At 52.1% G+C, this 26,690-nt stretch overlaps 1 protein-coding gene across 6 annotated transcripts; it reads left to right on the top strand.

Moving 5' to 3' along the window:
- Nucleotides 1-21,410, top strand: KLHL25 (kelch like family member 25). Of its 6 annotated transcripts, none has more exons than XM_064517222.1 (3): nt 8,453-10,183; nt 10,660-10,787; nt 12,026-18,705. In XM_064517222.1, exon 3 carries the CDS (start codon nt 12,043-12,045, stop codon nt 13,810-13,812), a length of 1,770 nt encoding a protein of 589 aa, XP_064373292.1. In that variant the 5' UTR covers nt 8,453-10,183; nt 10,660-10,787; nt 12,026-12,042; the 3' UTR covers nt 13,813-18,705. The 6 variants fall into 6 exon arrangements, with proteins under 6 accessions (XP_064373293.1, XP_025960137.1, XP_064373292.1 ...); XM_064517221.1 differs by having other exon boundaries at nt 10,646-10,787; XM_026104353.2 differs by lacking the exon at nt 8,453-10,183 and having other exon boundaries at nt 10,217-10,787; nt 12,026-13,852; nt 14,737-18,705.
- Nucleotides 21,411-26,690: the final 5,280 nt, after the last annotated feature.

Here is a 26,690-nt window from a genome sequence, read left to right as displayed (position 1 = left end):
CGCGCCGCAGCGGGGCGGGGCGCAGAGGCCGTCCCGGCGCGCGTCACGGGCTCGGCGTTCCCTGAGTGGCGGCGGCCGCGGCGGCCGGCCCCGCCCCCGGGTCCCACGCGCGGCGCGTTCCACCCGCCGGCTACATTGTATCCAGGGAGCGCGCGGGGCCGGGCCGGGCCGGCGCGGGCGGGGCGCGGCCGCGGATCGCAGCGCGCGGGGGCCGGTGAGTGCGCGCGGCCGCGGCCCTGCGCGCCGGGGGGAGCCGCCTCGCGGCGGGCCCGGGGCAGCGGCGGCGGCCACGGAGCGGGGCGCGCGGGGGTGGCGGGAGCCGCGACTACCCTCCCCCCCGCTCCCCCGTGGGGGGTTCCCACGCGCGGAGCCGCTGGGCGTCCCGCTTTGCCGAGCGTGCATAAAGGAGGTGAGTTGTTTCCTCAAAAACCCGTTTGCCAGCCGGCGAGCAGCGGAGCAAAGCCACCTCTCGCCCCCGTGGATGCCCGGGGCACGCGTGGGTGCTGCCGGCCCCGAGCAGGGCCGGTCGCTGTTGTTAAAGTGCGCTGCGAGGGGAAGAGATCTATTACATTAAGATATATATATTGAGCCACAGGTTAACCCGTGGTGGGGGAGACCCAGCGTGCTGTCCGGCTAACTGGTGCTATCGCTCCTCTTGTGATTTTGCAGCGTCGCGTCTCCCGTGCGGGTTTCACCTGCTTGGAAAGCTGCCGCTGCAGTATCGAGGGGGGCAACGGGCTTTTCTCGTAAAAGGCAGAAAGCTGCCGTTCGCATCTAGAACATGACAGTAAAGCGTCCTTGCTTTTCTTGTTGTATGTGTGCTTCCCCAAAGCTGAACCTGTGGTTTAAGGGATGCAAATTCCAAAGTGTTTGTGATAAAATAAGTTGGAGAAACCTTTTTTAGAAGCATGCAATTTTTTTTTTATAAGTGGCTGATCTGAGCTGACAGAGGAAAAAACAGTTCCCCGTTGCTTTGATTACTTTGGCTCTTGCAGGCCCCTTTGCATTTCAAAGCTTACGAGCAGAGATTTTTTGTTTTCTTCCTCTTTTTTCTTTACTTTTTTGTCACGCACCGACGTTCACTCCTAGGCTGTTTGTTTGTTTGACTGGTTTTTTTTTGGAGTCAGCAAAAGCTGTGCTCTCAAAGTCGTCCGTCCTCAGCCTCTCATCAGGAGGCGCCTAGCGGTGTCCTTCAGGCCGAGCGCCCCAGCCGGCTTCTGTTCGCCCGGGCGCCTCTGCACGTCTGCCCCGGAGCGGCTTGCCCGGTCGCTGCATCACGGCCCTGACGTTTGTACCCGTCCTCCAAATACGTTTCTTTCTCTCCAGGACAGATCCAGAGTGCCGGCACAAACAAATGACTCTCTCTAACCTTTAAACTATGTAAACCTCCTTTCTCTTCTCCCTCCTTCCTGTGTCTTGTGACGCTTGTTTTTATTGAACCCACCGCAGAAACGACCTGATGCGTCTGTAATACACCCGGCGCGTTTCAGGTGGAGGCCAGCTGCTGCGATTAACACAGCTGTGTTATTCATTGCTGCCCCAGGAATAGCCCTTCCAGGGTGGGTATAAAAGAGGTCCGAGGGACTCTTGTACTCTCTCTCTTCTCTGTCCATCTCCCAAAGGATCTTTTTGGTGGGATGGGAGCCTTGCTGGGGCCTCCCCGTGTCCCCTGTCCTGTGTGCTACCTGGCATCACATCTTATCTGAAGACACGTTTTCCCTCTTGTGTCTCTAACCTTCTGCTATGGTTTATCTCTGTGATAGGACTGCGCTCAGCAAAGTGCTTGGGGGAGAGGCACAGGGGGAAGTTTGCTTTGCAAGGGGAAGGTTTGGTGTGGACACAGGATCTTAGGGCTAAAACCAGTGGAATTTGCTGCAGGAGAGTAGTAGCACTGTGATGCAGACACAGGAGACTAAGTAGCTACAGCACTGGGGAACTTAGACTTCTGATCCTTTTTTGTTCATTTTTGAGCATGAAGTCTTTTGGGATCACTATCCGCAGTTCCTCAGCCTTGTCGTGTGTGCGAGCTGTGCCCTGGGGCCGCCTCGCGTGCCGTGCTTGGGGCAGGCGTGGGTAACTCGAGCAGCGAGGCCGGCGCCAGGTCTCTGATGAGGTTTTGAAGAGGAGAGGCGGCTGGTTGAAAAGCTTGTGATTGCAGGAGCTGGGCAAATGAAACGTGTGAAGGCGGACAGCTTGGGAACAGACGACGAGTGGCTGCGTGACACATACTCCGAATGTGCGAAAATGAGTGTGTGTGGGGGTTTGTAACGTGTAATGTCCCCCCGGTGCTGGAAGTAGTGTTGAGTTCATGATTGTGAATAGTCAAGGGCAAGAAAGGAGTGTGTATGTATCTATATGTACGTGTGAATTATGATACCGTTTTTGTCCCTGCGGTGCTGACCATCGGCTCCCCAAAGCCCACGGGATTTCAGGTGCTTCCTAACAGCCGGAGGGAGCTTTAGCTGGTGTGGATGAGCTACGTGAGTGGGACAGGCAGGGCGGGACGTGGCTGTCTGCAGAGGTGGAAGAGCAGCGGCAGCGTGCTGCGAGGTGGCAGGGAAGCGGCAGCGGTGCAAAAGGGACGGTGCCAAGCAGTGTCGCGGCCTGGGGTGGCCGGAGGTGGAGCGGGATGGGCAGAGCGGGCTTGGGTGTCCGTGCCAGCGGCAGCCGCCGCCACTCTGCATCTGTGGAAGGGGCAGGTTTGAAGAAGTAATGTCAGCACTTGTCCCGAGACGTAGATTTACTCCTGCCTTTTATAGACTGTAATTGAATTGCAGTGAATGTGGCCAGCCTGGCTGCAAACAGTGGCTGCTGGAGTGCCGCCTAGAAAGTGTTTAGCTGTAACAAGCCCCCCCAGGCCTCCTCGTGTGACCTTTAACCACCATCACATCAGTCTGTCTTTGCTGATCAACTTTATAGCCCCTCAGTGGCTGTTAGCATCATTCCGGCCAGTAAAGGCTGCTCTGTCCTCCCCCCCTCACCCGACCCTGGGAATGTTGCATATCCCATGACCACTGTCTGCTTGCTGACCATTAGACTTTGGAAGCTCTACCAGCTTTATATGATAGCCTGTCAGATTGTGGTGAGGCAAATTTCTTACTGGTTTGCCTGTGATGCATGCAGAGATGCCCAGGGCAGCCTGGGCTGTGCAATGCTTCTGCTGTGATCCGGTACCTTGCAAGCAGAGTACCCCATTTGATGCTGTGTTAGCTGAAATTCAAGGTTGGAGATTGGTATCACTGTTATTCCTTCTGCCCAGAGCCAGAGGGCAATGAGCAATGCCCTCTTTTGCAGCTTAGGGCCCTTAGATATCTGTCAGTGGTTTAAAATCCAGCTGGGAACAGCTGTCCTCCGTGTCCGTCAACATCACTGGCTCATCAGTTATGGAGATGTGAGGGCCTCCCGTCTCCAGGGCTCTGCGTGGCGTGCTGAACTCCGGCCAGAACTGCGAAGCAGCTCCTGCTAATTGAACTTGGCAGTTGCACCAAGATCTCCTGCCTGGCAGAGGAGCAGGGAAAATAGAACAAAACACCAGGTTAACTGGCCAGGCCCAAAAATCAAATCCTGCCCTCGCAATAGGGAGACGGACCTGTTTGGTATGAACGTGTGCAGCAGGGCCTCCGATTAGCCTGACCATCTGAGCTCTCAGCTTTGCCAGCCTCAGTGCTGGGAGCTGGGCACAGTGTGAAGAGAGAGTGGGAGGATCTGAATAGGCTTTCTGGAGTCAGCAACTGCAGTGGTTATTCTGGCATTAATTTGACATATACCACATATCCTATAAACTCTCCCTGGGAAGTGGCATGTGGCTCTGCTTGTCTGTATTTGAAGTACTGGAGGCCTTTCCCCTTTTGCAGTACATTAGCAATCTGGCTTGCTTGAAAGGGACTTTATCCTGCCCAGATGGGGTTCGGGTAGATACTGTGCTCGAGTAGATTGTTTCCATTTCGGAGCCTTTTTGAGTATAATCTGGGAGACAGGGGACTGAAAACTTGCTAGCCTGCTCTGCAGCCCTGCATTCATTTTGCAAACCCACTGTGATTGATGTAGCAGAATGGAATTCATTCACTGGTGAGCTGGAGGGCAGGCTGCAAGGACAAAACCCTGCAGCAGCCTCTGAAATGAATCATGGGCTCTGAAAAGATCCACTGGGGCTAAGGCGTAGTAATGAAAAGCTATTGTCTGGAGCCTGAACTGTGGCTAAAAGTGTTATTTATCCGGATTTGGATAGTGGTGGTGGGAGGGTGTGGTATTCCCAGGAACTGCAAAGCCAGCATGCTTAGGGGTGAGCATGAACTCTATTTGATTGCCTCACAGGTAGCTTAAGAAGCTTGACGGAGTAATTCAGCTGCGGAGTAGCAAGTCCCATGTCTGCTTTACAAATAAAACTGCATCTATTGCATGCAAAGCAAATTTCCTACAGATACTTTTATTTTGGCTGGAATGCAGCCTCCTTTGGCTCAGATTAGTTTGTTTCTTATAGGTTTAAGCCACTATTGCCCCTTTTGCCAGTGCTTTTGCAAGATGGAACAAGAAGCTAGCTAATTGGTACCGCTTGAAATACTGCTTTTGATTTTTATTGTAAGTGGCATTCAGTAGATTCTTGTGGTGGCTTTGGGCTCAGAGTGGGGCACAGAGCTAAAGGGAGGGAAAGTGGGTACTGCTGAGAATGGGATACGAAACAGTGATGGACAGACCAAGTGTCTGAGGTCAGATTTGCTTGAGTAAGCATGCTGAAGATGAGATACGTGCCCGGACCTTCTTCAGACAATCTGATCTCCTGGAGCCTACAGAATTGGGCTTGGAAAACCTCCCAGTTTCTCTCTGAGCCAACAGAGCAGCCTTTCACATGGTCTGTGGTGTAGGAAGTATAGGACAGAGTAGAAAATGAGAAAATAAGGGGAGAAGAAACGGTAATGGAGGCCTTCTCCTCAAAAAGGTTGGGACAGCATCAGAAATTCTGCTTTTGGGGCAGAATTTCTTTGCTTTTCCTTTTCTTTGCTTGCCTATTTGCAAATACGATGAAAGGACAGTTTGTCAGGAAGGCCAAATCCAACTGTGTTGCAGAGGTACCCACTGATTCAAGGCAGAGTTACGTTGCCTGAACTGCAGGGTGAAAAATCACAGTTGCATTTCCACTGCATTAGTCATCCTGTGAAAAGAGGTATGAATGTGAACGATATGGGCAAACCACTGAACTCGCTGGAGCTGCTGGAGAATACCCTTTTTTTTTAAAAAAAAGAGTGCAAAGTCTGCTGCTAAGCACTCGGTAGGGGTGGACAGAGCCCGCGGTAGCCGGCGTGTCCGAGGGAAGGCATAACGAAGGTCCTTGCTGCCTGCCTGGCAGCAGCCCAGCAAGTGCAGTGTTACGCTAAGTGCCAGGTGCTATTTTTACTCCTTTCATCTCAAGCGCTCTTTAGAAAAAGGGCGTTATTAGCACTGGGCATTTCTGACAGGTCCCTCTGAGCTGTATGCCTGATAGTCCGCTGTGTTGCCCTGCCTATGCAGGGACGTGAAAAGCAGCTGAACGCTAGGTTTGCTCCTTCCTCTTCCTTGTTTTCTGTCTGCCTTCCCCACCGACTTTCTCTGTTTTCTGTTGTTTGTTCCCCTTTCGAAGCTTGAGCTGTGTCTCTGCACAGGTAAGTGCCTGCATGGGATTGAGCTCCCTCGACTTTCCCTTGAGACCTCGCTTTCCTCGCTTCCAAATCGCAGCTTTATCCCGTTGTGCGTTTGGCAGCGTGTTGTCGGACCGCTGTCTCCTGAACAACCTCACCGAAAAACTCCTTCCTGGCAAAATGAAATAGTGGGTGAGTTTTCAGGTTTCTAGATTGCTACTCTGCATAGTAAGAAGGGGAATTGGCTCTTCTGTATGAGTAATTTTGTCCTGGAATGGCATGGCTGGCCCAAGCACTGGGCATCGGAGGCACATGAAGGCGTCTGAAAGCACAAATATTTGGGATGAGCGAGTAGGGAGCTACTAAATAGGTAGAGAATTTATCCCACTGCTTCCAGGGAGAAGCTGAACTTTGTCTGCGTTCAAGGTGGCATTTCACCCCAAAGCACCGATATTGTGAAACCAGAGAGAAAAAATGAGTCTTGCGGACTCGAGGACGGCTCGAGGCAGGTCTGCTCTGGTTTGGAAGGGGCGGCTATAGGTCATAGCCCGGGCCAGCACGTAGGCAGAGGGGCGTGTGGCTGACTGCCGTGGGCGCCGGGTCCAGGGCAGCCTGATGGGGTCTCGTGCTGCCGCAGCCCCGGCAGCCGTCGTGCTGCTCTCCCGCTTCCCGTCCCTGGGGCAGAGCTTCCCCGGGGGGATGGAGCAGCGGGGATGGAGGGTCGTGGTTTATAGCTGTCGTTCCTTTGACTGTGCAGAAGTTGCTTTGGGCTCGTTAGGAGAGCGCTAGCCTGCGGCCAGCCGCGTCTGGCGTTACCTTGGTGGCCGTTTTGTGCTGATCTGGTTCATGTGAACATATTGATTTATCGTATTTGTATGCAGGCAGACAAATTTGCCCTCTCCTCCTTAATGCTCCCTGGGTCTGAGAGGTCATGTGGATGGATGGAAGAAAAAGGCCCTGATCAACAAAGATGCTTGAGGGCCCTTCACGTAATGGTGCTGTTATATCATGTCCCAGCATGGTGCACGTGAAGAGGTGGTAGCTGCCGTCCTTGTTCCTCTGCAGGCTCTGAATTCAGAGCATCGACTAGCTCCCACGTGGCAGGAGAAAGAGAAGCAGCCAAAATGAATTGGAGTAAATCAAAAAAAGTATATGATGAGAGCTCTCCTGGGCCCAAAGCCTTTGAAATCAAAATCACATGGTTAGCATTTAAATTCTAATAATAAAAGCCCCTAGCAGAGAGCACACAACGTCCTGTGCATAAATCACTGCAGTCGGGAGAAATGGAGCCTTGGGAGAGCGGTGGCTCTGCAGCCTGCGCTGCTGCGTGAGCAGCTTCTTCTAGGGCTTCTTCTAGGGCTTCTAAACTGAGCCAATGGCAAACTTTACAGCTTATTTACTTTAATAATTCTCGGTTGAGCAGGGCAGAAAGAAACTGTTTCCTTGCTTTTCTCCTGAAGTGTCATTGGCAAATGACAAGTACCAGGTTCAGTTCATGCGATTTGGGCTCTTTGTTGGTGTTCAGACAACCATTACGGTCTTGGGAGAGCACTTCTAAATCCTGTAGTTTTGCATTTCTAAGTAGAAATGATTCTTGAACCCCGAAGTCCCGCTAGGGAACGTGTTATTCACTCTCAGGTATTGTCCTCTTAAAATTAAGCAGCGTCTCGGCTGTCTGGTCTGGGAACAGATGTGGCGCTGTGCAAGTCAGCGGGCCAACCGTACAGCCCATGTGGGGAAGCCAGAGTCAGCTCTCAAGGTGTTGGCCAGACCAGCTGGGAATTCCCTACAGATAGTGCATGAAACGGGAGGATCGTGGATGGTCTGCTGGTTAAAGGATGGGGTGGGAGAGGGGAACCAAGCCTACCTAAGCGAACAGTTCATATGTCAACAGGCTTCTAAGCTGTCCTCTCACGTGCAGTTGTCTTGTGATTGGAGACTAGGGGCTGACCTGGCTTTGGGGTTTCTAAGGGCTGCTTGGATTTTCTGAGAGATACTAGAATATTTCCTGAGGCTCTTCTAAGTTACCCATACCAGCTGCCTGAAGTGGAGCTTATGAAATGGCCACCTGCAGGCCCGTGAGAGGCAGCCTTCCTCTAGGGCAGTGGTTTGTAGGAGCAGGAACTGTTCAGACAGAACTGTGGCCATTGTTTGAGTGGGGAATTTGGCCAGCTCTGTGGTTTTGCTTTCTCCCCTTGTTCTCTTTGCCAGCTTTGTCCTGTCCAGAGCCTGCAGAGGCATTTTCTTTATAAGCTGAGATCAGAGGGGTCTTTTCTCCCCGAGCCAAGTTTACCCTTCTCCTCAGTTGCTGTCTTCCATATGTGGGTGAGTGAAAGGATTTTCCAAAGCTTCCTTATCTTGCTGTGCTGGAAAAATCTTGCCTTTCCTAGATCTGCTATACAAAGGCTTCAGAGAGCCAGGAGAATATTAAAGCTAGCAGAAAACATTGGATAGCTGTCAAAAAGCTGATGCCCCTATGCCCTCATCCATATGAAATAAGAGTTATCATCTGCCTCTGCGTGCAATGAAAGCCTCTAAAAGACTATGCAGTAGACATATTTTTTTTTAATAACTGCCTTTCAGAGGGGAAAAGAAAATGACTACAGCATGGAGAAATCCATGACCCGGTTTGTTCAGGTCATGCCTTCTGCTGTTCACGTTGACGCGCCTATTCTCGTGATAGCTTCCTGCACGGTGGCAGATGCAGCTGCGAGTTCGGATAACCCCTTGAGCTCCTGCAGAGCAGGTGGGAGCTTGGAAAGAGACGCTGACAGGTTTCTTTGTGCAAAATATTCCTCCCCCTGAGTGGTTCTGTTTTTTCTCTTTAGTTCAGTAGCTGAAGAAGCGAGAGCAGGAATGTGGTAGAGGCCAAATTCTGTTCTACGTGCAGCCACTTCTGAGAAGTGCCTGAGAGTACGTGTCAGCTCTGTTCGTCACTGCAGTTAAATATTGCTTAAATTTAAGCATACAAAGTGTAGAAGATCCTTTCAGTTTTGGGCTTCTGAGGTGCAGAAGGCTACCGATTATGCAAAAAACCCATCAGATAAAATAGCTGCTGCCTGCAGTTTCTGTTCATCCGATACGTGTGGGATGATGCCAAAGTGTCTGGTAGATTGAGATGCAGGGGGGTGTGGGCGGAGGGAAGAATGAATCTGTACTGCTTCCCTGTTCGTGTCCAGCTCCAGCAGGATTCAAGAAGTAGGCACCCTTCGCTGTTTGCCCTCAAAACAAGCTGTTTGGGAATTGCTGAAAAATACAGGGCAAGCCTCGCTGGTGAGGTGGCCGTGCACCTGAGTTTAGAGGCTGCCTAAGTTTCAGTTTATTGGGGTGCTTAGCCCGGGTGATCCGTGACCAGTGACACCAGTGTCATAGCCCTGCTCCAGGGAGGCCCTCCGGCTTCAGGCCGTGCTGGGGACCAGCAGCGGGACATCTGCGGCGTGGCCAACAGTCCTCGCGGGGACTCCCTGCTCGTTTCCCAGATGCTGTTCAATACCGGTTGGATAAAAATACTATTCGGTTACCCACTGCCCTGGGTAAGACGTTTGATGTTAGATGCTTGACTTTTTTGTTTTTTAATAATCACAGCAGCTCTGCTGCAGCTTTTATATAGGCATTTTTCATTTCTAAATGACCTGCCCCTTCCATTCTGAGTAGCGGCTTTTCTATTCTTAGTCTCAAAAAAAAATAATGTTGCCTTCCTGTAATCTTTTGTTTGTTTCCCTAGCTGTCCTATATGAATTGCTTAATTTTCTGTGGATAAGCAAACCAAAGGTTAACGGTGAATGCCTGACCTGAGCTGTGAGCTAAAAAAGCAATAGCGCTGGCAGGGTGGTTTCTGAGGTTGTAGGCACAGGAATCTGAATCGATAGCTTTTAGCAGACTCATAAATGTTTCATTTGTTTTCCTCAGTTCAGCGTTATAGAGATTTGGCTCGGGAATCCATATAACCTCTTGAATTAGCGTTGTCCCTGCGCTGGGTGTAGACTCTGGAGACCATTTCCTTCAGATGCGTGCCGGGGTGCAGCTCCGCCGCTTAGTAATGGCATTTTCCTTCCTGTTTGGGAGCCTTGATTACACGCAGCCGCCCGTCACAAGCGGAACGAGTTTGGCAGCCTCAGACGCAGGCCGTAGGGATGTTGGCAGGGCCAAATCAAAACAGCTGCGGCGATGCTGCTGCCTGCTTCGCAGGGCGGCTAGGAGCCGGGGCCGCTGGGGCACGTGCGGGTTTCCACGCCGCTCGGGGCAGAGACCCTTTCCCCGGCCCGAGGTGCTGCCCGAGGCGCTGCAGGCCGGGGGACAGGAGGCGCGTGAGGAGAGGGCGACTCAGGCAGCGGGTCTGGCGGTCGGCCTGGGCCTGAGCTCGTCCGCCCACGGAGCGTGGGAGGGCGGCGCTGGCCGGGTCAGGGCCAGCACGGCTGTGGGGGGCCGGCCCGCGCCCCCGTCCCGCCTCGGCCCTTGCCCTGTGAATCAGGAGCCTGCAGGCCGCGCCTGCAGCACCCCGGCGACTCCGCTCGCTTCTCGGCGGCGGTTTGGGAACGGAGCCCCGTTAGCCGGGATGAGGCGGCGGCTGGGTACGTGTGGGGCCGCACGGCGCGCGGGGGATGCTGCTGGCACGGCCTCCGCGTCTTCCCGCGGGGCCCCGGCTGCCGGGCTGGGCGGCGGGAGCTGCGTGATCCCGGCTTTCCCGCAGGAGATGGAGGCAAGGACCCCGGGAGGCGGGGAGAGACCCTAAAAAATCCTCTGGCTGCAAAGAGCAAGTTTAAAACAAAAAAAAAAAAAAAAAAAAAAAAATCTTCCCCAGCTGTATCTGTTTTGCTAATTAATGATTTCCAAGGAATTATGTGGCTGGAGCTCTGACCTGCGTTGTGGGAGAGCATGGTGGGGAGGGAGTGGGCTGAAAAGCAGAACTGTGGTGTTTTGGGGAGGCGGAGGGATAGAAAGGGAAGAAAAAAGGGCAGTGTTGGGCGAGAGAGGGGAGGTCCCGCCAAGCCGGATGCTGTTTCTCAAGCAGTCTTTTTTTCCCGTAAATTGAGCCGACTTTCCCCAGCTTAGAGTTCCTATCACCGAAAACTGGATGCCGCCTGGCGCAGTGGCTTTGCTCCGCCTGCTGTCACAGGGTCCCTTAGCGGAGGCCTGGCAGCCGAGACCGGGGCGCTGGCGCCGGCTCCCCGGGAGGTAAGGATGGACGCGCGTGTGCCAGAGCTGCTAGAGGAGAAATATCTTTGTGTATTTAAATGTGCAAACCGAAGCTTTCCTTCCCTTGTGCGTGTTGCGCCTGATGGATTGGCTCAGATGCTTTGTGCTTTCTGCATTTAATAATCAGATTTTTTTTCCCCATGTACCTTAGTGTGTTTGACTTTGAAAAATCACGCTCCTCGTTTAAGTCTCAGGCTCTTTCCAGCCCCCTGCTTTTGAAAGGCTCATTTTTCAAAATTCAGGACGGTTGTGCTACCAATTTCTCCACTTCAGTACTGACTTTCTGCTGTAAGAGGGCTGCATGCATATCCATCTATCTACTTTAGTTACACGGGGGAAAAAACTTGGGCTGGCTAAAACATTTTAGAGCAAACGACTTAGAATCTATCTTCTAAATTCTGCTAATTTGATTCGTCTAAAGGCTTTTTGTTCCATGGCAATGAATAGGTATGAGGCAGTGCTTAAATGAAATAGGAGTTAATAAAAACATTGTATTTGCTTCTGCCTGTCTGCTTAAAGAACATAAGTTAACTCTCTTTTGTCTTGCTCTCTGACGTCTGTCTGTACTGCAAAGCGGTTGTCACATGAAGTGTCTGATGAGATTTATCAACCAAAACTACAATTCAAAACTTTTGGCTTGTGCTAGTAGCTATATATCCCCTAAATAAAAGCAGTAACAATTGGCTTTCTTAAACCTGCAATAATCTTCATGCACGCAGAAGCCAAATGTGATTTCTGCTGAGCCAAGAACAGACTGGTGCCCTTTATCCTGGATAGACTGCTCTCTTAATGCTGTTTTCTAAGGAAAAGTAACTCTTCTGCGGTTTGCCAATACCCTCTAGGGGCTGTTGAGCCAATTTACGAGCAAGTTTGGGTTTTGATTGCTTCACTTTGTTGCTTCATTGCTGAAACCAAAGTGCAGAATTTCCTCTCCCCCCCACCTTCCCTTTCCACCCTGCTCAGCCTAAGTTAAACTTTAGGAAGATATGAGGGTGCTTAAGCTGAAATAGGCACAGACTCTGCAATTCAGGGTGCAGGAGCAGTGGCAAAGCGAGGAGGAGTCTAGCGCTGGGGTGTCAGCTGGTGTCTTGTGTTTGAGGTGTGTTGACTATGTGTCAGGGACAGGTAGCAAATGCATATGTTCTGCTGCTGGCTCAATGCCCCACATTGATAAGGACAAGAAAATAATTAGGTATTTTCTGTTTGTTTCTCTGCAGGCAATAACTCTGTCATCATGTCAGTCAGCGTCCATGAGAACCGTAAATCCCGAACTAGCACCGGCTCCATGAACATCTTGCTTTTTCACAAAGCTTCCCACCCAGACTGCGTCTTGTCCCATCTGAACACCCTCCGGAAGCACTGCATGTTCACCGATGTCACCCTCTGGGCAGGAAACAGGTCATTCCCATGCCATCGGGCAGTGCTGGCTGCTTCTAGCAGGTACTTTGAAGCCATGTTTAGCAATGGCCTCCGTGAAAGCCTGGATGATGAGGTGAATTTCCACGACAGCCTGCACCCGGAGGTGCTCGAGCTGCTGTTGGACTTTGCTTACTCCTCTCGGATCATCATTAATGAGGAAAATGCAGAGTCCCTCCTGGAGGCTGGAGACATGCTTCAGTTCCATGATGTCCGAGATGCAGCAGCTGAGTTCCTGGAGAAGAACCTCTACCCTTCCAACTGCCTGGGCATGATGCTGCTCTCGGATGCTCATCAGTGCCGGAGGCTCTATGAGCTCTCCTGGAGGATGTGCCTGGTCAACTTTGAAACTGTTCACAAGAGTGAGGATTTCAACAACCTTTCCAAGGACACTCTTCTGGACCTCATCTCCAGTGATGAGTTGGAAATTGAAGATGAAGAAAAGGTCTTCAAGGCTGTCATCCAGTGGGTAAAATACGATCTGGAAGAGCGGAAGGCTTATCTCCCAGAGCTTCTGAGGAACGTTCGCCTGGCCTTACTTCCTTCTGAATGCCTCAAGGAAGCCTTGGCTTGTGAGGACCTCATCATGGTCGATGAAAGAAACAAACTTGTCTTGGATGAAGCTATTCAGTGCAAGAAGAAGATCCTCCAGAATGATGGAGTGGTCACCAGCCCCTGTGCCAGGCCTCGCAAAGCTGGGCACACCTTATTGATCCTGGGAGGACAGACCTTCATGTGTGATAAGATCTACCAAGTGGATCACAAAGCAAAGGAAATTATCCCCAAAGCAGACCTGCCAAGTCCACGGAAGGAGTTTAGTGCCTGTGCCATTGGCTGCAAAGTATATATCACTGGAGGTAGGGGCTCAGAAAATGGCGTCTCCAAAGATGTATGGGTGTATGACACTGTTCATGAGGAATGGTCAAAAGCTGCCCCAATGTTAATAGCTCGGTTTGGGCACGGCTCAGCTGAATTGGAGAACTGCCTGTATGTGGTTGGTGGACACACTGCAGTAGCTGGGGTCTTTCCTGCATCACCTTCTGTTTCCTTGAAGCAAGTGGAGAAGTACGATCCCACATCCAACAAATGGACGATGGTGGCCCCTTTGAGAGATGGAGTGAGCAATGCTGCTGTGGTAAGCGCCAGGCTCAAGCTTTTTGTCTTCGGTGGGACCAGCATTCACCGGGACATGGTGTCCAAAGTGCAGTGCTATGATCCAGTTGAGAATCGGTGGACGATCAAAGCAGAATGCCCGCAGCCCTGGCGCTACACTGCAGCTGCTGTCCTGGGCAGCCAGATTTTCATCATGGGGGGAGACACAGAGTTCACGGCAGCGTCCGCCTACCGCTTTGACTGCGAAACGGACCAGTGGACGCGCATTGGGGATATGACAGCCAAGCGCATGTCGTGCCATGCTCTGGCCTCGGGGAATAAACTCTATGTGGTGGGGGGTTACTTTGGGACTCAGAGGTGCAAAACACTGGACTGCTATGACCCTACGTCAGACACGTGGAACTGTATCACAACGGTGCCTTATTCACTCATCCCCACAGCATTTGTCAGCACCTGGAAGCATTTGCCGTCATGAGGGTTAGGGGCCTGGGGCTAATATCCAGGAATACAATAAGGTAAGGGCCTCTTCTGCTAAAAATGAAACTTGTTGTCTCGCCTCAAATGCGTCTCCACACCATGCTGAAGCCAAGGTTCCAGTTTGCTCACCTTTTATGAGAAGGGTATGTTTGAAGGGAGAGACAAAGCACCAGAAAAGAATAATCAGTTCTGTGATGTTTAAGTCTAACTAGCTTCCTGCTTTTTCTTGTCTCAAGATGATCCCCTCAATAACATAAGAGATGCTTGGCTATATAGCCATGTAGGTGGTTGCAAGCAACTCCTTTGCCCTCATTCTGAGCTACCTGAATGTGCCAGCCTCCATCTTTCTCTCTGCTTTATAATAATGCTGTGTCTAAGCTAGCTGCTGTGTGTGGGTGGGTATGGGAGAGCAGATCTGTTCATGCCTACTCACATGGGTATGACCTTAGAATACATCCTGTCCCCATGTGGTTGAGGGAAATGCAGATTAAGATGTCTACACACACTTACATTTGAGATCTGCGAGACACTTGGGCAGCAAGTGCTTTGTAAAAAATCTCAATAGTTTGGTATTTTTCCTGGGCATTGGGAGATGCGTTTGGTGCTGATGATTATGTGGGCAGCTGACCCTTGGGATACTGGAGGATCCTGGATCTCTTTTTAAGCTGTGTATTTACAGTTCAGTGGGTAGCAGAAGCAGGGACTTAGAGGCCATGATGCATTTGATGTTCCTGGTGTTTATTTAGCATCCAGACTGTTGCTTGTTAAATCAGAACTTCTGAGATTTCTATGTGAGACATGAGTGGGAGGGAAGGGGTTTTGTAACCAGAAGAATGTGTTTCAAGGTGTGTGAGAACAAGAAGGCTGGTGGAAACTCATGATATCCTGTCTCATTCTGGTGCTCTGGTTCTCACTTCCTCAGGGAAAGTGCTGCTGCAAAGCGACAGGACAGGGCCAGGAGACCTGGTAATTGGTTCCTCCTTTCCTCCCTAGTGGGATGTTTGGCCGCCCGTCTGGTTACTGGTTTTGCTCTGCTTAGGCTTGCACATCTTGATCTGTCTATGCCAAAATGCAGCTGGCCAAGGAAAGGCAGAAAACTCACCTTGCATTGTGAAAACAGCTATTGACATGGGCACTTGGATACACCATCTTTACAAGAAATCCCTAACATCCCTGCTACGCCTGGCTGCAGATTTCACAGTGCTGGCAATACGTGCAGCCCTGCTTTGGTGGTTGAAGACTAACTACCAGCTAGCTGAAGGAGCCTGGAAGCCCTGGCATATTGGGGCAGATTGGACAAGCTTCACGTAGGGTTTTATTTGGGAGGTGGGACTGTGGGGAGAGAAGTTCTTCCATATCTTCACCAAAATCCACTTCACATGATATGGGAAAGAAAGAATGCTGCCCAAACCCTCTAACACCCTCTCACTTTCCTGCTCCGCACTTAGTGTGGTTGGTGTGCCTGGGAATCGCCCAGCGGGCTGGAATTACTGCAGGGGTCTGGCATTTCCCAGGGAGCTTCTTTTTTGATGCCAGCTGGGAACAGAGGAGGATCTCCTGGCACCTCTGCTGGGGGTTTGCCCAATGTGACCACCTGCTTTTCTCAAGCACTCGGTGGGGTGGGAAAAGCACCCTGAGCATTATGCTGGCCTTCAATTTGAGAAATGCCTGGTTTTAACATGGACTGGATCACAGTGAGGGCATGGTAAGGGTGGAAAGGGTTAATATGAGATTTCTCTGAGCCTTTCCAGCACTGGAAGATAATGGCCTTACCAAATTCTCCTTCTCAGGCGTTGCCTAGCATCTGTCACAGTGGCTCAGTAATCTAATTAACTGCCACTTGGCTATTAAATATTGCAGCAAAGAGTGTGAGGACTCCATCATTTTCAGCTCAGGTCAATGAGGCCTCCCCTTAAGAGCCATCCTAGAGCTGAAAATTAATTTTCTCTGGTAGCAGATGCATCTGAATATTAAACCTCAATGCCAGCCACACCACTGGGAATAGGAATAGGAATATCTTGAGGTGAGAGTTGATTCTCAGCCGCCAAATATACACAGCCATTACTTTCCTCTCCTCCCTTTTTCCTCTGTGTACTGTTTTTGAATAGCCCAGACCTCATCAACAGCTTTGTGGGGGATACATAGATATTTTCCCCTGCAATCTGGAGCCTTGGGACAAGCACAAGAGACCTAGGAACTCATATCTACCAACCTGCAAATAAAGCTGGTGAAAAGTCACTGTATAAAGGTTTTATGTGCTTTTTGGCTTCATTTCTGCTCTTCGGTTAAAAGACGTATTTAAAATATACATGAGTTCTTGCCAGAGAGAATGCTTCTTGACTTCATTTTTATAGAGGGTGTTTTTTTTTTTTTTTCTTTTAAACGAAGTTTATTGTTATGGCCTCGGCCACTGACATCTCCTTAAATCAAAGCATGGAGACTAGCGAGTGAAAGCCAGGTCTGAATGTCTCCGACCTGCACGCACAGCCCGGGCTGTGCCAGTGAGCTCCTGCACGTTCGCCTTGGCTCGGCGGAGGGGGAGGCTCCAGGCGCCCGTCCTCGCTGCACGCGTGCCCAGCTGGGTTCCAAAATTTGGAGTAACGGGCTATAGGGTCCCACAAGAGCTCCGTTGTCCTGCAGTGGTCGTGCCAAAGGGTTTTGCCCCCAGGGTGTGAGGGTCTCTGCTGCAACGCCTGGCTAGCGCCTTGGTCCCTATGGGCTCCTCCTTCAAGGATGGGCAGCCAGGAGGCAGGTTGCCCAGCCCCGCTCCCCAGGGATCTTCTCCGAGTGCTGGGGTGTTTTGGGAGGAGGTAGCCGAGCACTTTGTCAGCTGCACAGCTGTTGCTAATCCTATGGGGAATTCCCATGAGGAAAGATCCAAGGTGCCCTACTGAGCAGAGCAAGCCAGGCTGCTAGGGAAAGGCCTGGGCGGTTGCACTGTAGGAAATAATACTTTGTACCTTTGGAGAGGGAAAAAAAAAAACCCAAAACAAAAAAACCCCACTTCTCACCTATAAACTAGTGAGGTTTTATTCATACAGACTCTGAAATCTAAATAAGCTGTCCCTGAAAAATGTCGATCATAAAACACCAAGCCTGCTTTTAATTTAAAGCATAAAACTGATGAGCTGGGACGGTTCCTGTGGGGGTTGGCCTTTACCCATCCCAGCCGGAGCCCGGGCCAGCCTCGCGCCAGCACACCTTTCAGCAGACGTCCCAGTGCCCCTGCCAAGAATGCAGGGTGACATTAATTTAGTGCATATTGCCAGCAGTAATTCCAGGGATCAAGCAAGCTTAGCAGTTTAAGAAGTGAGAGCCTAACCTCTTCCACCACGTGGCTGGGAAGCTTGTGTGCCTCCAGTGATCAGCGGCCTGAGAAGTACTGTGGTTTCACTGGTGCCGCCTGGGGCAAAGCGGGCCGGGGGCCTTCCTCTGCTCCGCTGGGCTTTCTGAGGAGACCCACTCGAATATCTTCTCTAACATGTCACCTGGCCTCTACCCTGGTTTAACGCACAAAGTTTGACTAAAGCCGGTGTTTAACTCTCCGATGAAGATGCAGGATAGAACTGGCTGAGCCAGCTCTGGGGTTCCCACAGGAATTACGGCATGAGGAGGCGAATGGTTACGAAAGGGAAATGCGATACCAAGCGCTCTGCTCATAAAGACTCTGTGTATTTATAAACATAAGCAAGACCCAACCAGGAGCTTGGGGAATGATGCTGGGTGGTCTGTTCTGTCCCAAACAGACTAGTATCAAAGCACCAGAAGTGACAACTGATGTGGATAGTTTTGCATTTCCTGAGAGGTAATGTCAGGCTCTACCAGGAGCAAGTTCTCCAAACTGCTTGTCTCCAGAAAGAAAGTGGATTCTCCAAGCTATCCGTCCCCTACAATGCTCTTATTTTTGTTGGTCCTAAGGGCAGGAGTCAAAAATGGGCTTGAGCCAGAGAAAGAGTCTTTACCTGGGAGTGAGAGCAATCACCTGAGAAGAGGGAGCCACGGGTTGCAGGTCCTGCTCCTGTGCTATTTAGCTAAAACAGAAATACAAAGTGGAACAGCTTCAGAGGAGAAGATTGGGAAACAGAAAAACTTGCTGCAGCATGTGCAGGAGTCAGGTGTGTTGAGCATCATCCCAGGACAGGAGAGAGGCTCATCTCTGCCCCAGGTTGGACAGATGGGGGATTTGGGCGTAGGCTTCCCGGAGGTACAAAAAGGAGGGGCCTTTCCCTCCTCTTGGCACCCAGCTCAGGATCTGAAGTGAAACTAGCCAGCTGAGAGCTGGGGAAGATTAAACGACGGGGACAGTAGCTGTGTCCCTCTTCTCTGGCTCCTGAGACGTCTCTGCTCCCGTCTCAGACCAGGAAGAGCCACCTCCCACGGTGGTTAGCGCAGTCACTCAAGGTGCGGGAGATATAGACTCCCATCCTTGCAGTGCCTGATTTAGCACCAGGGCTTGGACTTGCAGTCCTTGGAAGTGCTGGAACCACTAGGGTAGGCCCTAGTGGCCCGGGCAGGCGCCGGGTCACCGCTCGCTCACCAGCGTGGTGTTTCTGCAGAGCCGCGCACCTCCAGCAGCGGAGACCCCCCCCTACCCCGAGCCTGCCAACCCCAGCGGGACCCTCCTCGCAGGGAGGCCTGTAGACAGCCGAGACTGGTGGGCAAATGACAGCTCACACTTTTCTTCCTGGGTCTGCCACATCTTGCTCTTGGGTGGACACTGCAGCACCCATCGCGTGAGGTTGCGGCTGGGCGGTGGCTTCGCGGCAGCTGTGGCACCTGAAAGCTGAACCTTGGCCCCACAGTTCCTGTGAACATTTAGGCGCAGTGCCAGGCCCAGAACTATACTCTAATCTGCCAGGCTGCAGTCGCAATAAAAGTCGGATCTGTTCAATGACTCTTTTCCTGATTATTTAATTGTGCCGTAGATAACGAGCCTTTTACAAATATGGTTTTACTGCTCCCTGGTTTGGCTTTCCTTCCACGTGGAGCAGAGCTTGGTCAATTTTTACCTTACGAGAAGCTGCAGGTTTTCACTGCAGTGTGTCGCTCCTGGCTCTGTCCACATCTGCCCTGGAGAACCCGCGTGCCAGCCGTACGTCTTCCCTTTCCAAACCCACGGATGCCTGTAAAGGCTATTCAGGGCTGGTTAAAAACCTCAAGATAATCTCCCGTCTCCTAAACGCTGTAGCTAGCCTGCTTGCTGTGGGGCTAGGTGCTGGAAACCTGTTCCAGCCTCGCTGTTATTGCCAGAACAAAGTCGCAGATGATTTCTGTTGGTGGCTCCTAGGGAAACCGATTTGCATGTGCATAACAGCAGGGCAGGATAAACAGGGACTGCAGTTTTGCCGCTGCTCTTTACAAGCGGCTGTTGGTCTCTGAAGCCAGTTTATCAAGCAGCGTTGGCAGGGAGTGGCTGGCCTGAGGAGTAAAGTCAATGAAAAAAAAAAAAAAAATCAGGCTTTTCCTAACCCTGGGCAGATGGAAACGTGCAGTCTGAGCACTGGCCCCAGACTGCGTTAGTCAACCCCTTGGAAACTTTGGTTGTGCAGATCATTTTGGAGGAACTGGTGGAAAAAGAGAAAAGGTTGAGTTGTTTTTTTTTGTTTTTTTGTTTTTTTTTTTTTTTGGTCTGTTCAAGGTCTTTTCCCCTTCTCCCCACCATATAAAAAGCTGAAACTTGGGTTCCCTCGGCATTTCATGCCCGTGTCGTTTCTCCAGAGATCTCCTCCCAAGCCCGCTGGGAGCCAGCCCCTGCTGAACTCCCACTCTCTCACCGCCTCTGTGAAACCAAAACACATCCATAAACCAGCAGCTTTCCACCTCCACTGATCCCTGGTGGCGATGCTACCCCGGGGGCTCAGGAGCTGCTGGCACGCAAAGCCTTTTGGTTGCATCTCTCCAGGCGCAGGAGCACCCGAACGCCGCGACACAGGTATTAATCAGCTTTCTCTTTTCTTCCCCAGATACCAGAATCACATTCATTTCCCTTTCTCTCTGCCAGAGCCAACGCAGCGACTGAGTCCCCTCCTGGCTGCCCCCGCATTACTCAAAGGAGCCTTTCGCATCCCTTCCCCGGCAGTGTGAACAGCGGGGACAAAGCCATCCCGCAGCCAAGTGGGGCCACCGAGCCGCGCAGCTGCCCCGTCGAGCGGAGGACAGCGAGCTGGGCTGAGCCGGGAGCGTGGGGCTGGGGTTTGGGTGCCGGGGGGCGGGGAGGGTGACAAGGACACAGGGGCTGGCAGCCACCACGTGGCCCCGATGCCAAGCAGAAGTTGGGCTGAGTGAACCAATGCGATGGGGTGGGAGGGGGCCAAGGGAGGCTGCTCTGGTGGGCGCTGGACCCCAGTCTGTGTCATAGGAGGACATAGTGTGGGGCTCATATTAGGTGGGGGTTTTTTGTTGTTTTTTTGATTATTTTTCTTAGGGAAGAAGGGGGTGGAGAGACTTTAATTTTGCTGAAGGCTGTGAATTTGCCACTGCTGATGCAGTGGTCCCAGTGCAATGGCATTGGTGATGTTTGGGGGACTTGGAAGGGTGTGTGTGTTTTTTGTTTGTTTGTTTGTTTTTTTAAAGAAAGATTGGGGGAAAAACGGTGGGTTGGGGAGGGGAACACTATATTTCTGGGGAAGAGGGAGGCTGAGGGAGATGAATGCAGTGGGGGTTGACCTGGTGCCCGCAGAGGCAGCTGCTGCCCTGGGGAGCTTTGTGGTGGTGCCAGCCGAGCAGGCAGCCAGACACCTGAGCGAAACGAGGCAGGTGCCTTTTGTTTTGCACTTTGGAACTTTTTTATCCCCCCCCCCCCCCCCCCCAGCCCCTTCCTTGCCGCAGCGGGTCGTGTTTGGTTGGAGGCCGGGCAGCTCCCTGCATGCAGCCGCTGGGAAGAGCACCGTGGCCCCGTTAGCGTGCCAAGCTGCTGCTACCGCTGCTAGCCAAGCCCAGATGGTTCACCCGATAAAGCTGTGCTGGGGTCTGCGGTGGGAGCGAGCTGTGTCACGGCACCCGGGGAGAGGTGGGCTGGCGAAGGATGCCCTCCTTTGCCTCGTGCCGCTCAGGTCCCAGCCCCGTCTCACCCATGAGCGCTGCTGCCCGTAATTTGCTCCTGATCCGTTCTTCTGCAGGAGGGAACGAGCTCTGCTCTACCCCTGCCCTCCGGCTGCTGGCTGTGTCTGGGTTTATATGCCCAGCAGTTCCCAGTTCGAGTCACGCGCTGAGGACAGGGGTTGTGTGTTACGGCTGTCAGTGCTGGGAAGCAGCTCCGTGCCGGCCTCTTGCCCGGCAGCCGGCACTGTGACTCGCTGCATGGCCAGGAATGGCAGTTCCGCGTGCCTGCAGACGCGCCGCGCTTGCCCTTCTCCCGTGGCTGGGATTAATCTGCAGCCTGGCCAGCTGCATGATGCAATGCATTGAAAAGCCTTGACATTGCCCCGGACTACAGAGGCCTTTTTGGAGCAGCAAGTGCTCATCACTGCCGGGAAGAAAGCGCTTGGTGCACAGCCCTGCTGCAATGCTCTGAATGACATTTATTTACATTTTGTAGGGTTTTTTTTCCTTCCAGCTACCTGCAAACTTTAATAAAAATGATGATCTGGGAAACCATTTGTGTGTTTTTCACAGGAGTCTTCTCTTCATTCTTAAGCAAGCTGGATTTAAGTATAATAACAGGGCCGAGGAATAATGATAGGTTTGGCACTTGATGGTGCGGTTCACAAACAACCTCCTTTTGCAAACAGCCTAGCTGTAATTATTATTGCTTCAGCACCTGGGAAACTGAGGCACGGTGTTAAAAGTGCCTCTTGCAAGGTTGGTGGCAGAGCCGGGAATAAAGTCCAGGGCTCCCAGTGTTAGTTCAAGGGAGCTGAAGTCCCAGCCAGCGATATGTCACGTGTAGCTTTTCCCGCTGTTGCTCTCATCGAACTTGCAAGCACAGGGATATTAGGACACACTGAAAGTTTGACTGTGACCTTGTAAAACCGATATCTGCCATTAGGCTGAGGGGGCCAAGCCCAGACACAGCCCTACTTCTGCAGAGCAGGCCGGTAATGTATAATGAAGAAGAGGCGAATTTGTACGGCTGTTTTCCTTCTCTGCCTGCAGCTGGCTGCTGCAGCTCCCAAGGAAGGGGGATCCTGACAGGCCAGAAAAGCTTTCCAGCTGTGCCGCCTGTTCGCAGTTCCCCTCTGTGTGTGTCTGGCCCCCTCACAGCGGAGCAAGGTGACGGATGCATCCCAGCGCTGGGAATTGTGTGCTCTTCCCCAGCACCAGGTTCAGCCTTGCTGCAGGCTCTGCGAGCACTGGAACATCTCTGCAAAGCAGCTGTTGGTGCTTAGAAACACCAGGCAAAACAAAGCGAGCTTCCAAATTTATATTTTTTACAGTCCTAATAGCAGGAACTTGTAAGATTAGGAAGCACAGCTTCCTATGCGAGCTCGGCGCAGTGTCTCAAAGGGATTTATTTGGTGGCTGCATTTCTCAGCTGTGAAGAAGGCGAAGGATGTCTCAGCCCCCCCCCCCCGCCCCCCCCCCCCCCCCCCCCGGCAGCAGGGGGATAGCTGTGTTAGTTGATATTAGCAGGGCAGATACTTAGGTAAGGATCCATGAAAAAGCTCATAAAAGAGCCCTTTGGGAATCCAATTCAGAGCCTAAAAATTACTATTTGATGAGAGGGAGAGTGAAAAAGAGAGAGAAAGAGCATGTGAATAAAAGCCCTTTCAGTTTTGTTAATTCAGATTTTATATGGGACTCTGGGGCTTTAAAAACAAGATTGCGAGGATTTGCGACTGGATAGCTTTGATATGAGCCATGCAAAAGAAGTGCTCTTTTGTATTTATTCTGGAGCTTGCCTGAAAGACAATTCAAAAGCAATCACCAGCTGCTGTGACAGCAGCAACCTGTTGCTAGGGAATTAGATGTGATGCAAAACACAAAGGTTCCTTAGTTAGAAACCACACAGTAAAAGGGGAGTGGGAGATGGGATGCAATGCAGTCAAAGCTGCAGCTAAAGCAGTTCTGGTGTGTAACTGGGAGTTATGGGGAAAGGAATGCAAAAGTGCTTTGTTCTGCTTTTGTTAAAAGAGCTTTTTTCCCCCTCCATCTCACTAGGTCACACGTAGCCCTGGCAGGGAGCGCTTGGGAACGGGTTGCATCTGGTGGCTTTACAGAGCTTGTATGTTCTTGCACTCCTGGGAAAAGCACCCACATGCCATAGCCAGCCCTTGTCTGCCGTGGCCGGCGCTGCGGCATCCCCGCTCTCCAGCCGGGGCAGCAAGGCCCAGGCCGCCAGAGCCAGGCCACAGCTGAAATAACAGTCCTCGGGCTCCAGGTGGGTTTTGGGGCCAGAAGGGAGGAGGACGGGGGCGTTCGCCCGACAGGTTTCTGCGCCTGGCTGCGGGCGGCCAAGTGGGGCCCAGCGACACCCGAATAAACATTCCCAGGAGCAAAGACGTCGCCCCTGCAGCTGAGCACCCTGGCGAGGGTAGGGTGCTGGGTAGGTTGGTAGACTTGCGTCTTACTTAAATTAAAGTCATAGTGCCATGCTGGTTTTTAAATAGGTGTTTTCCGAGCTTCACACCAGCTGCCCTTGAAAGAAATGCTGTTGTGCAGTGAGGCCTTGCAGGGGATTATCACCTGCGCTCGTTCGCCCTTTTTCACTAGAGCCAATTAAAAGCAGAAGCACTGGTGCTTTGCGACCTCCGGTGTCAGAGGAAGCCCCGCACTTGCCCAGAGGCTGCCTTCAGCGTTGTACCGGCCTTTCAGACGCATGCTTAGGGAGGAGGAGAGCCTCCTTCCAGCTGACCAACGTGCCGTCGAATTCAGCCACGTCTACACAGAGCGCTGAGGTCCCGTGGCCTTGGCTTGTCGTCTTGTCCTGCGTGGTCATGCTCTGCCGTTGCACACCTTCCCTGGGTTATGTCCCGAGCCAAACTGGAGAGGGATGTTTTCCTGCTCCCCATGCGCTTTCTCCCTTTGGAACAAGCCAACTCTTTTTAGTCTCTGAGAAGGGTTCATGTTCACAAACTGCCATCCCAGGAAACGCTGGTCACTAATGTAGTGGCTTTTCCAAGAGCAGGAGAAATCGTTGCCTCCAGCTGCCCACAATGAACTGGAAATTTAAACTGGTCTCAGTCCCTCTTGCTCCGGTGCAGAGCATTAGTCTCGTGTCCTCCAGACCTGGTTGCAGGGAGCAGTGCCATGGGGGGAGCACGAGGCGGGAGACTCCTGGCGCGTGTGAGTAGCGGCCCAAGCTCATGTTTTCTTCCTCCCTGACAATCTCCCTTTTCTTTCCATTTCACCACCTCTTTATTTAACACCGTCAGCTGCTGTGCAAAACCATCAACCCTGTTTTTGCAGCCGTGTGACCTACTTCATCATTTCTTGCTGACTTCCTAGCTGAAATCACAAGCTCCGAACCCTCCCAAGCCATTCAGAGTGTCTCAGCTGAAGAACAAATACAATTAGGTGGAAGAAAGCCTGGCTTTCATCCCGTCGGTGCCACAACATCTCACGCCCTTCTACCCAGCTGCGCTGCAGCGCGGATGTCCCCATCTCGCAAACATTGCAGACAAGGACTCATCTGTATGTGCTCGTCACTACTGTCCACCCCCACCTCAAAATGAAGATGGGAGATGGGAGAGGGTTCATCCATGCTGCTCCTGGCTCTCTGACGTGTCCTTGCATGCCTCTTTACAGCCCCGGGGGACCACAGAGCTCAGAAATCACATCATTCTCAGCTTTTAACTTCTGGCTGCTTGAGGAAGCCCTTCCTTCCCTTCAGAGGCTGGAGAAATGGTCCAGGGCCATGCCAGGATGGCACAACTAGTCCTTGTTAAAAAGTTTCTGGCCCTTCAGCCAGGATCTGATTTAACAACCAGCACTGCATCGCACCTAACCCCGCTCCTGCTGCTCTGTCCAGAGAAGGCATGGTGGTCCTACCCTTTCCCTCTTCCCAGGCAATGCCACTCTCTTCTTCCCACCCCAGCAGGGACTCTGTCCCCGCAGCCAGCAGCCGCAGACACTTCCCTGCACAGGATTCCCACAGCCGCCTCTATCCAGGCAGGGACAGGGGCTGCTCTGCGTGCAGGCAAGCACCAGCATGGTTCTGGCCTTCCTCCTCCTCTTCCTCCTCCTCCTCCTCCTCCGCTGCTACCCTGCAGGGCTGTGGCCCCTGCGGGGCTAACGACTGCTCCCGGCTTTCCCACAGGGCTCCGCTAATGACACACAACTCCTGCGTGGCTCTAATTAGACTCCTGTCTAATTAGACTCGCCAACTTCACTGAAAAGACGCGGCTGGGAAGAATCGGCTTGTGGTGCAAGGAAGGGCGAAACGAGGCTCTGCAGACAGCAAGCACCAGCAGCGGAGACGCCAGGTGGTAGCGAGAGGTTGGGGACAGCAGAGATTTCCAGCCGAAATACATCTGTGCGAGGGACAGACTGAAAAGCAAGGCGAGAGAAGGCCCTTAAACAAGCCCCTCCAGGACCTTGGCTCTGCCCCATCACATGAGCAAGAAAGTCCCCGGCTTTGTCCCTTTGGGCACAGCCTGGCCGAGGTGCCAGGATGCCGTTCAGTCAAGAGGGAAGGTCTCTATTCACAGGCTTGTGGAAGAAGTTATTGCTGTGCAAAAGGAGCCCCACGGTGCTGGAAGAGCATGGGACAGGGCTGCGCAGGTGGCGTGGGGGGGAGGCAGCCCCGAGCCTGCAGCATCAGCCCAAGGCTGACGGGAGCCTGTGGAAGGACAGATGGGAAAGCAGGCTCTGAAGCAAAGGGGTGATGCCCTAGAGGTGCTGAGATACCATGAGGGGTGCCAAGGGGCACCTTGGGCCTGTCCCACCACCGTCCCAGGGTGCTCCTTACAGCCTGCAACTGCCGAGGCTGCAGTGCTGCTGTTAGAGTCCTTCCTCCATGCCAGCACAGAAAGGTCACTGTGAGGAGCCGTGCCTGCACGGAAAGCGCCTGTCGCCAGGCAAGTTAATTTACTTTATTGCTAAAATCAAGGCCAGTGCAATCGCCACACGAGGTCTCTCACAGTCACAGCCCCTGCACGGCAGAAACAAGATCGGAGTCTCAGGGAACGGTGCCAGAAGTTGCATTCGTTAATGCTCCTTTTTAATGCACCTTGCCCCGTGTTCGTTATGTAGCCGCATCTGGCACCTGTATCCAGGAGACAGCCTGGGTATCCGCGTGCTTTCGGATCCCCGTATCAGTATACTGCTGCATTACTTAATCTTGCATGTGTAGACTAAATCTTTAAAGGGTCAAGGCAATGCATCTCGCATATCAGTTGCTAGTGTCAAACGCCATTTTCCCCTTAAGTTAAACATCCTCCAACCCTAAACAAATCAACACATTGCAGCGTTGTCATCCTGCCAACTAATTAACAAACCCCAGGTGCCCCCTGTGGTAACTCATGCCCTTACTGTTCACCTTGTGTTTGAGCACAGGGCATCCAACACTAAACTAATTAGGGTTTAGCCTTTTCTTCTCCTATTAGTTTAATAAAAACGACAAGAATGAAAATCCTGCCTGAAGCCCCAGCCCAACGCACACCTGCTTCCTCCCTTGTGGTTCTTCCCATGGGCCAGCTCCAGGATTTGAACTCGGCAAGGGCAGGAAAGAGGAAATGCAGATAGGGCAAAAATAAAAGGTGTCACTAAACCCTGTTTTAGAAGAAGCTGTCCCACACTGATCCATGCTCTTTTTAGACTTGGTATACTCAGAAACATATCACTCCTGCTTGGGGATCATCTGAAATAACTGAGCCATGTGGCTTGAAGAGAACATCCATTTCATCATCTTAGCCATACCGTAACAGCTCAGAGCATTAATCATGGATGAAATTGTGGAAGGCTGTGCTTGGCTGTTCGTACTGCTGCATGCAGACA

Source organism: Dromaius novaehollandiae, chromosome 10 (assembly GCF_036370855.1).
Source record: "Dromaius novaehollandiae isolate bDroNov1 chromosome 10, bDroNov1.hap1, whole genome shotgun sequence".
In the NCBI taxonomy this organism is placed as follows: domain Eukaryota; kingdom Metazoa; phylum Chordata; class Aves; order Casuariiformes; family Dromaiidae; genus Dromaius; species Dromaius novaehollandiae.
This window is presented reverse-complemented; position numbering and strand designations above follow the sequence as displayed.

Coding starts and splice junctions, on each gene's coding strand:
- KLHL25 (XM_026104351.2), top strand. CDS start 12,043: ATGTCAGTCAGCGTCCATGAGAACCGTAAATCCCGAACTAGCACCGGC.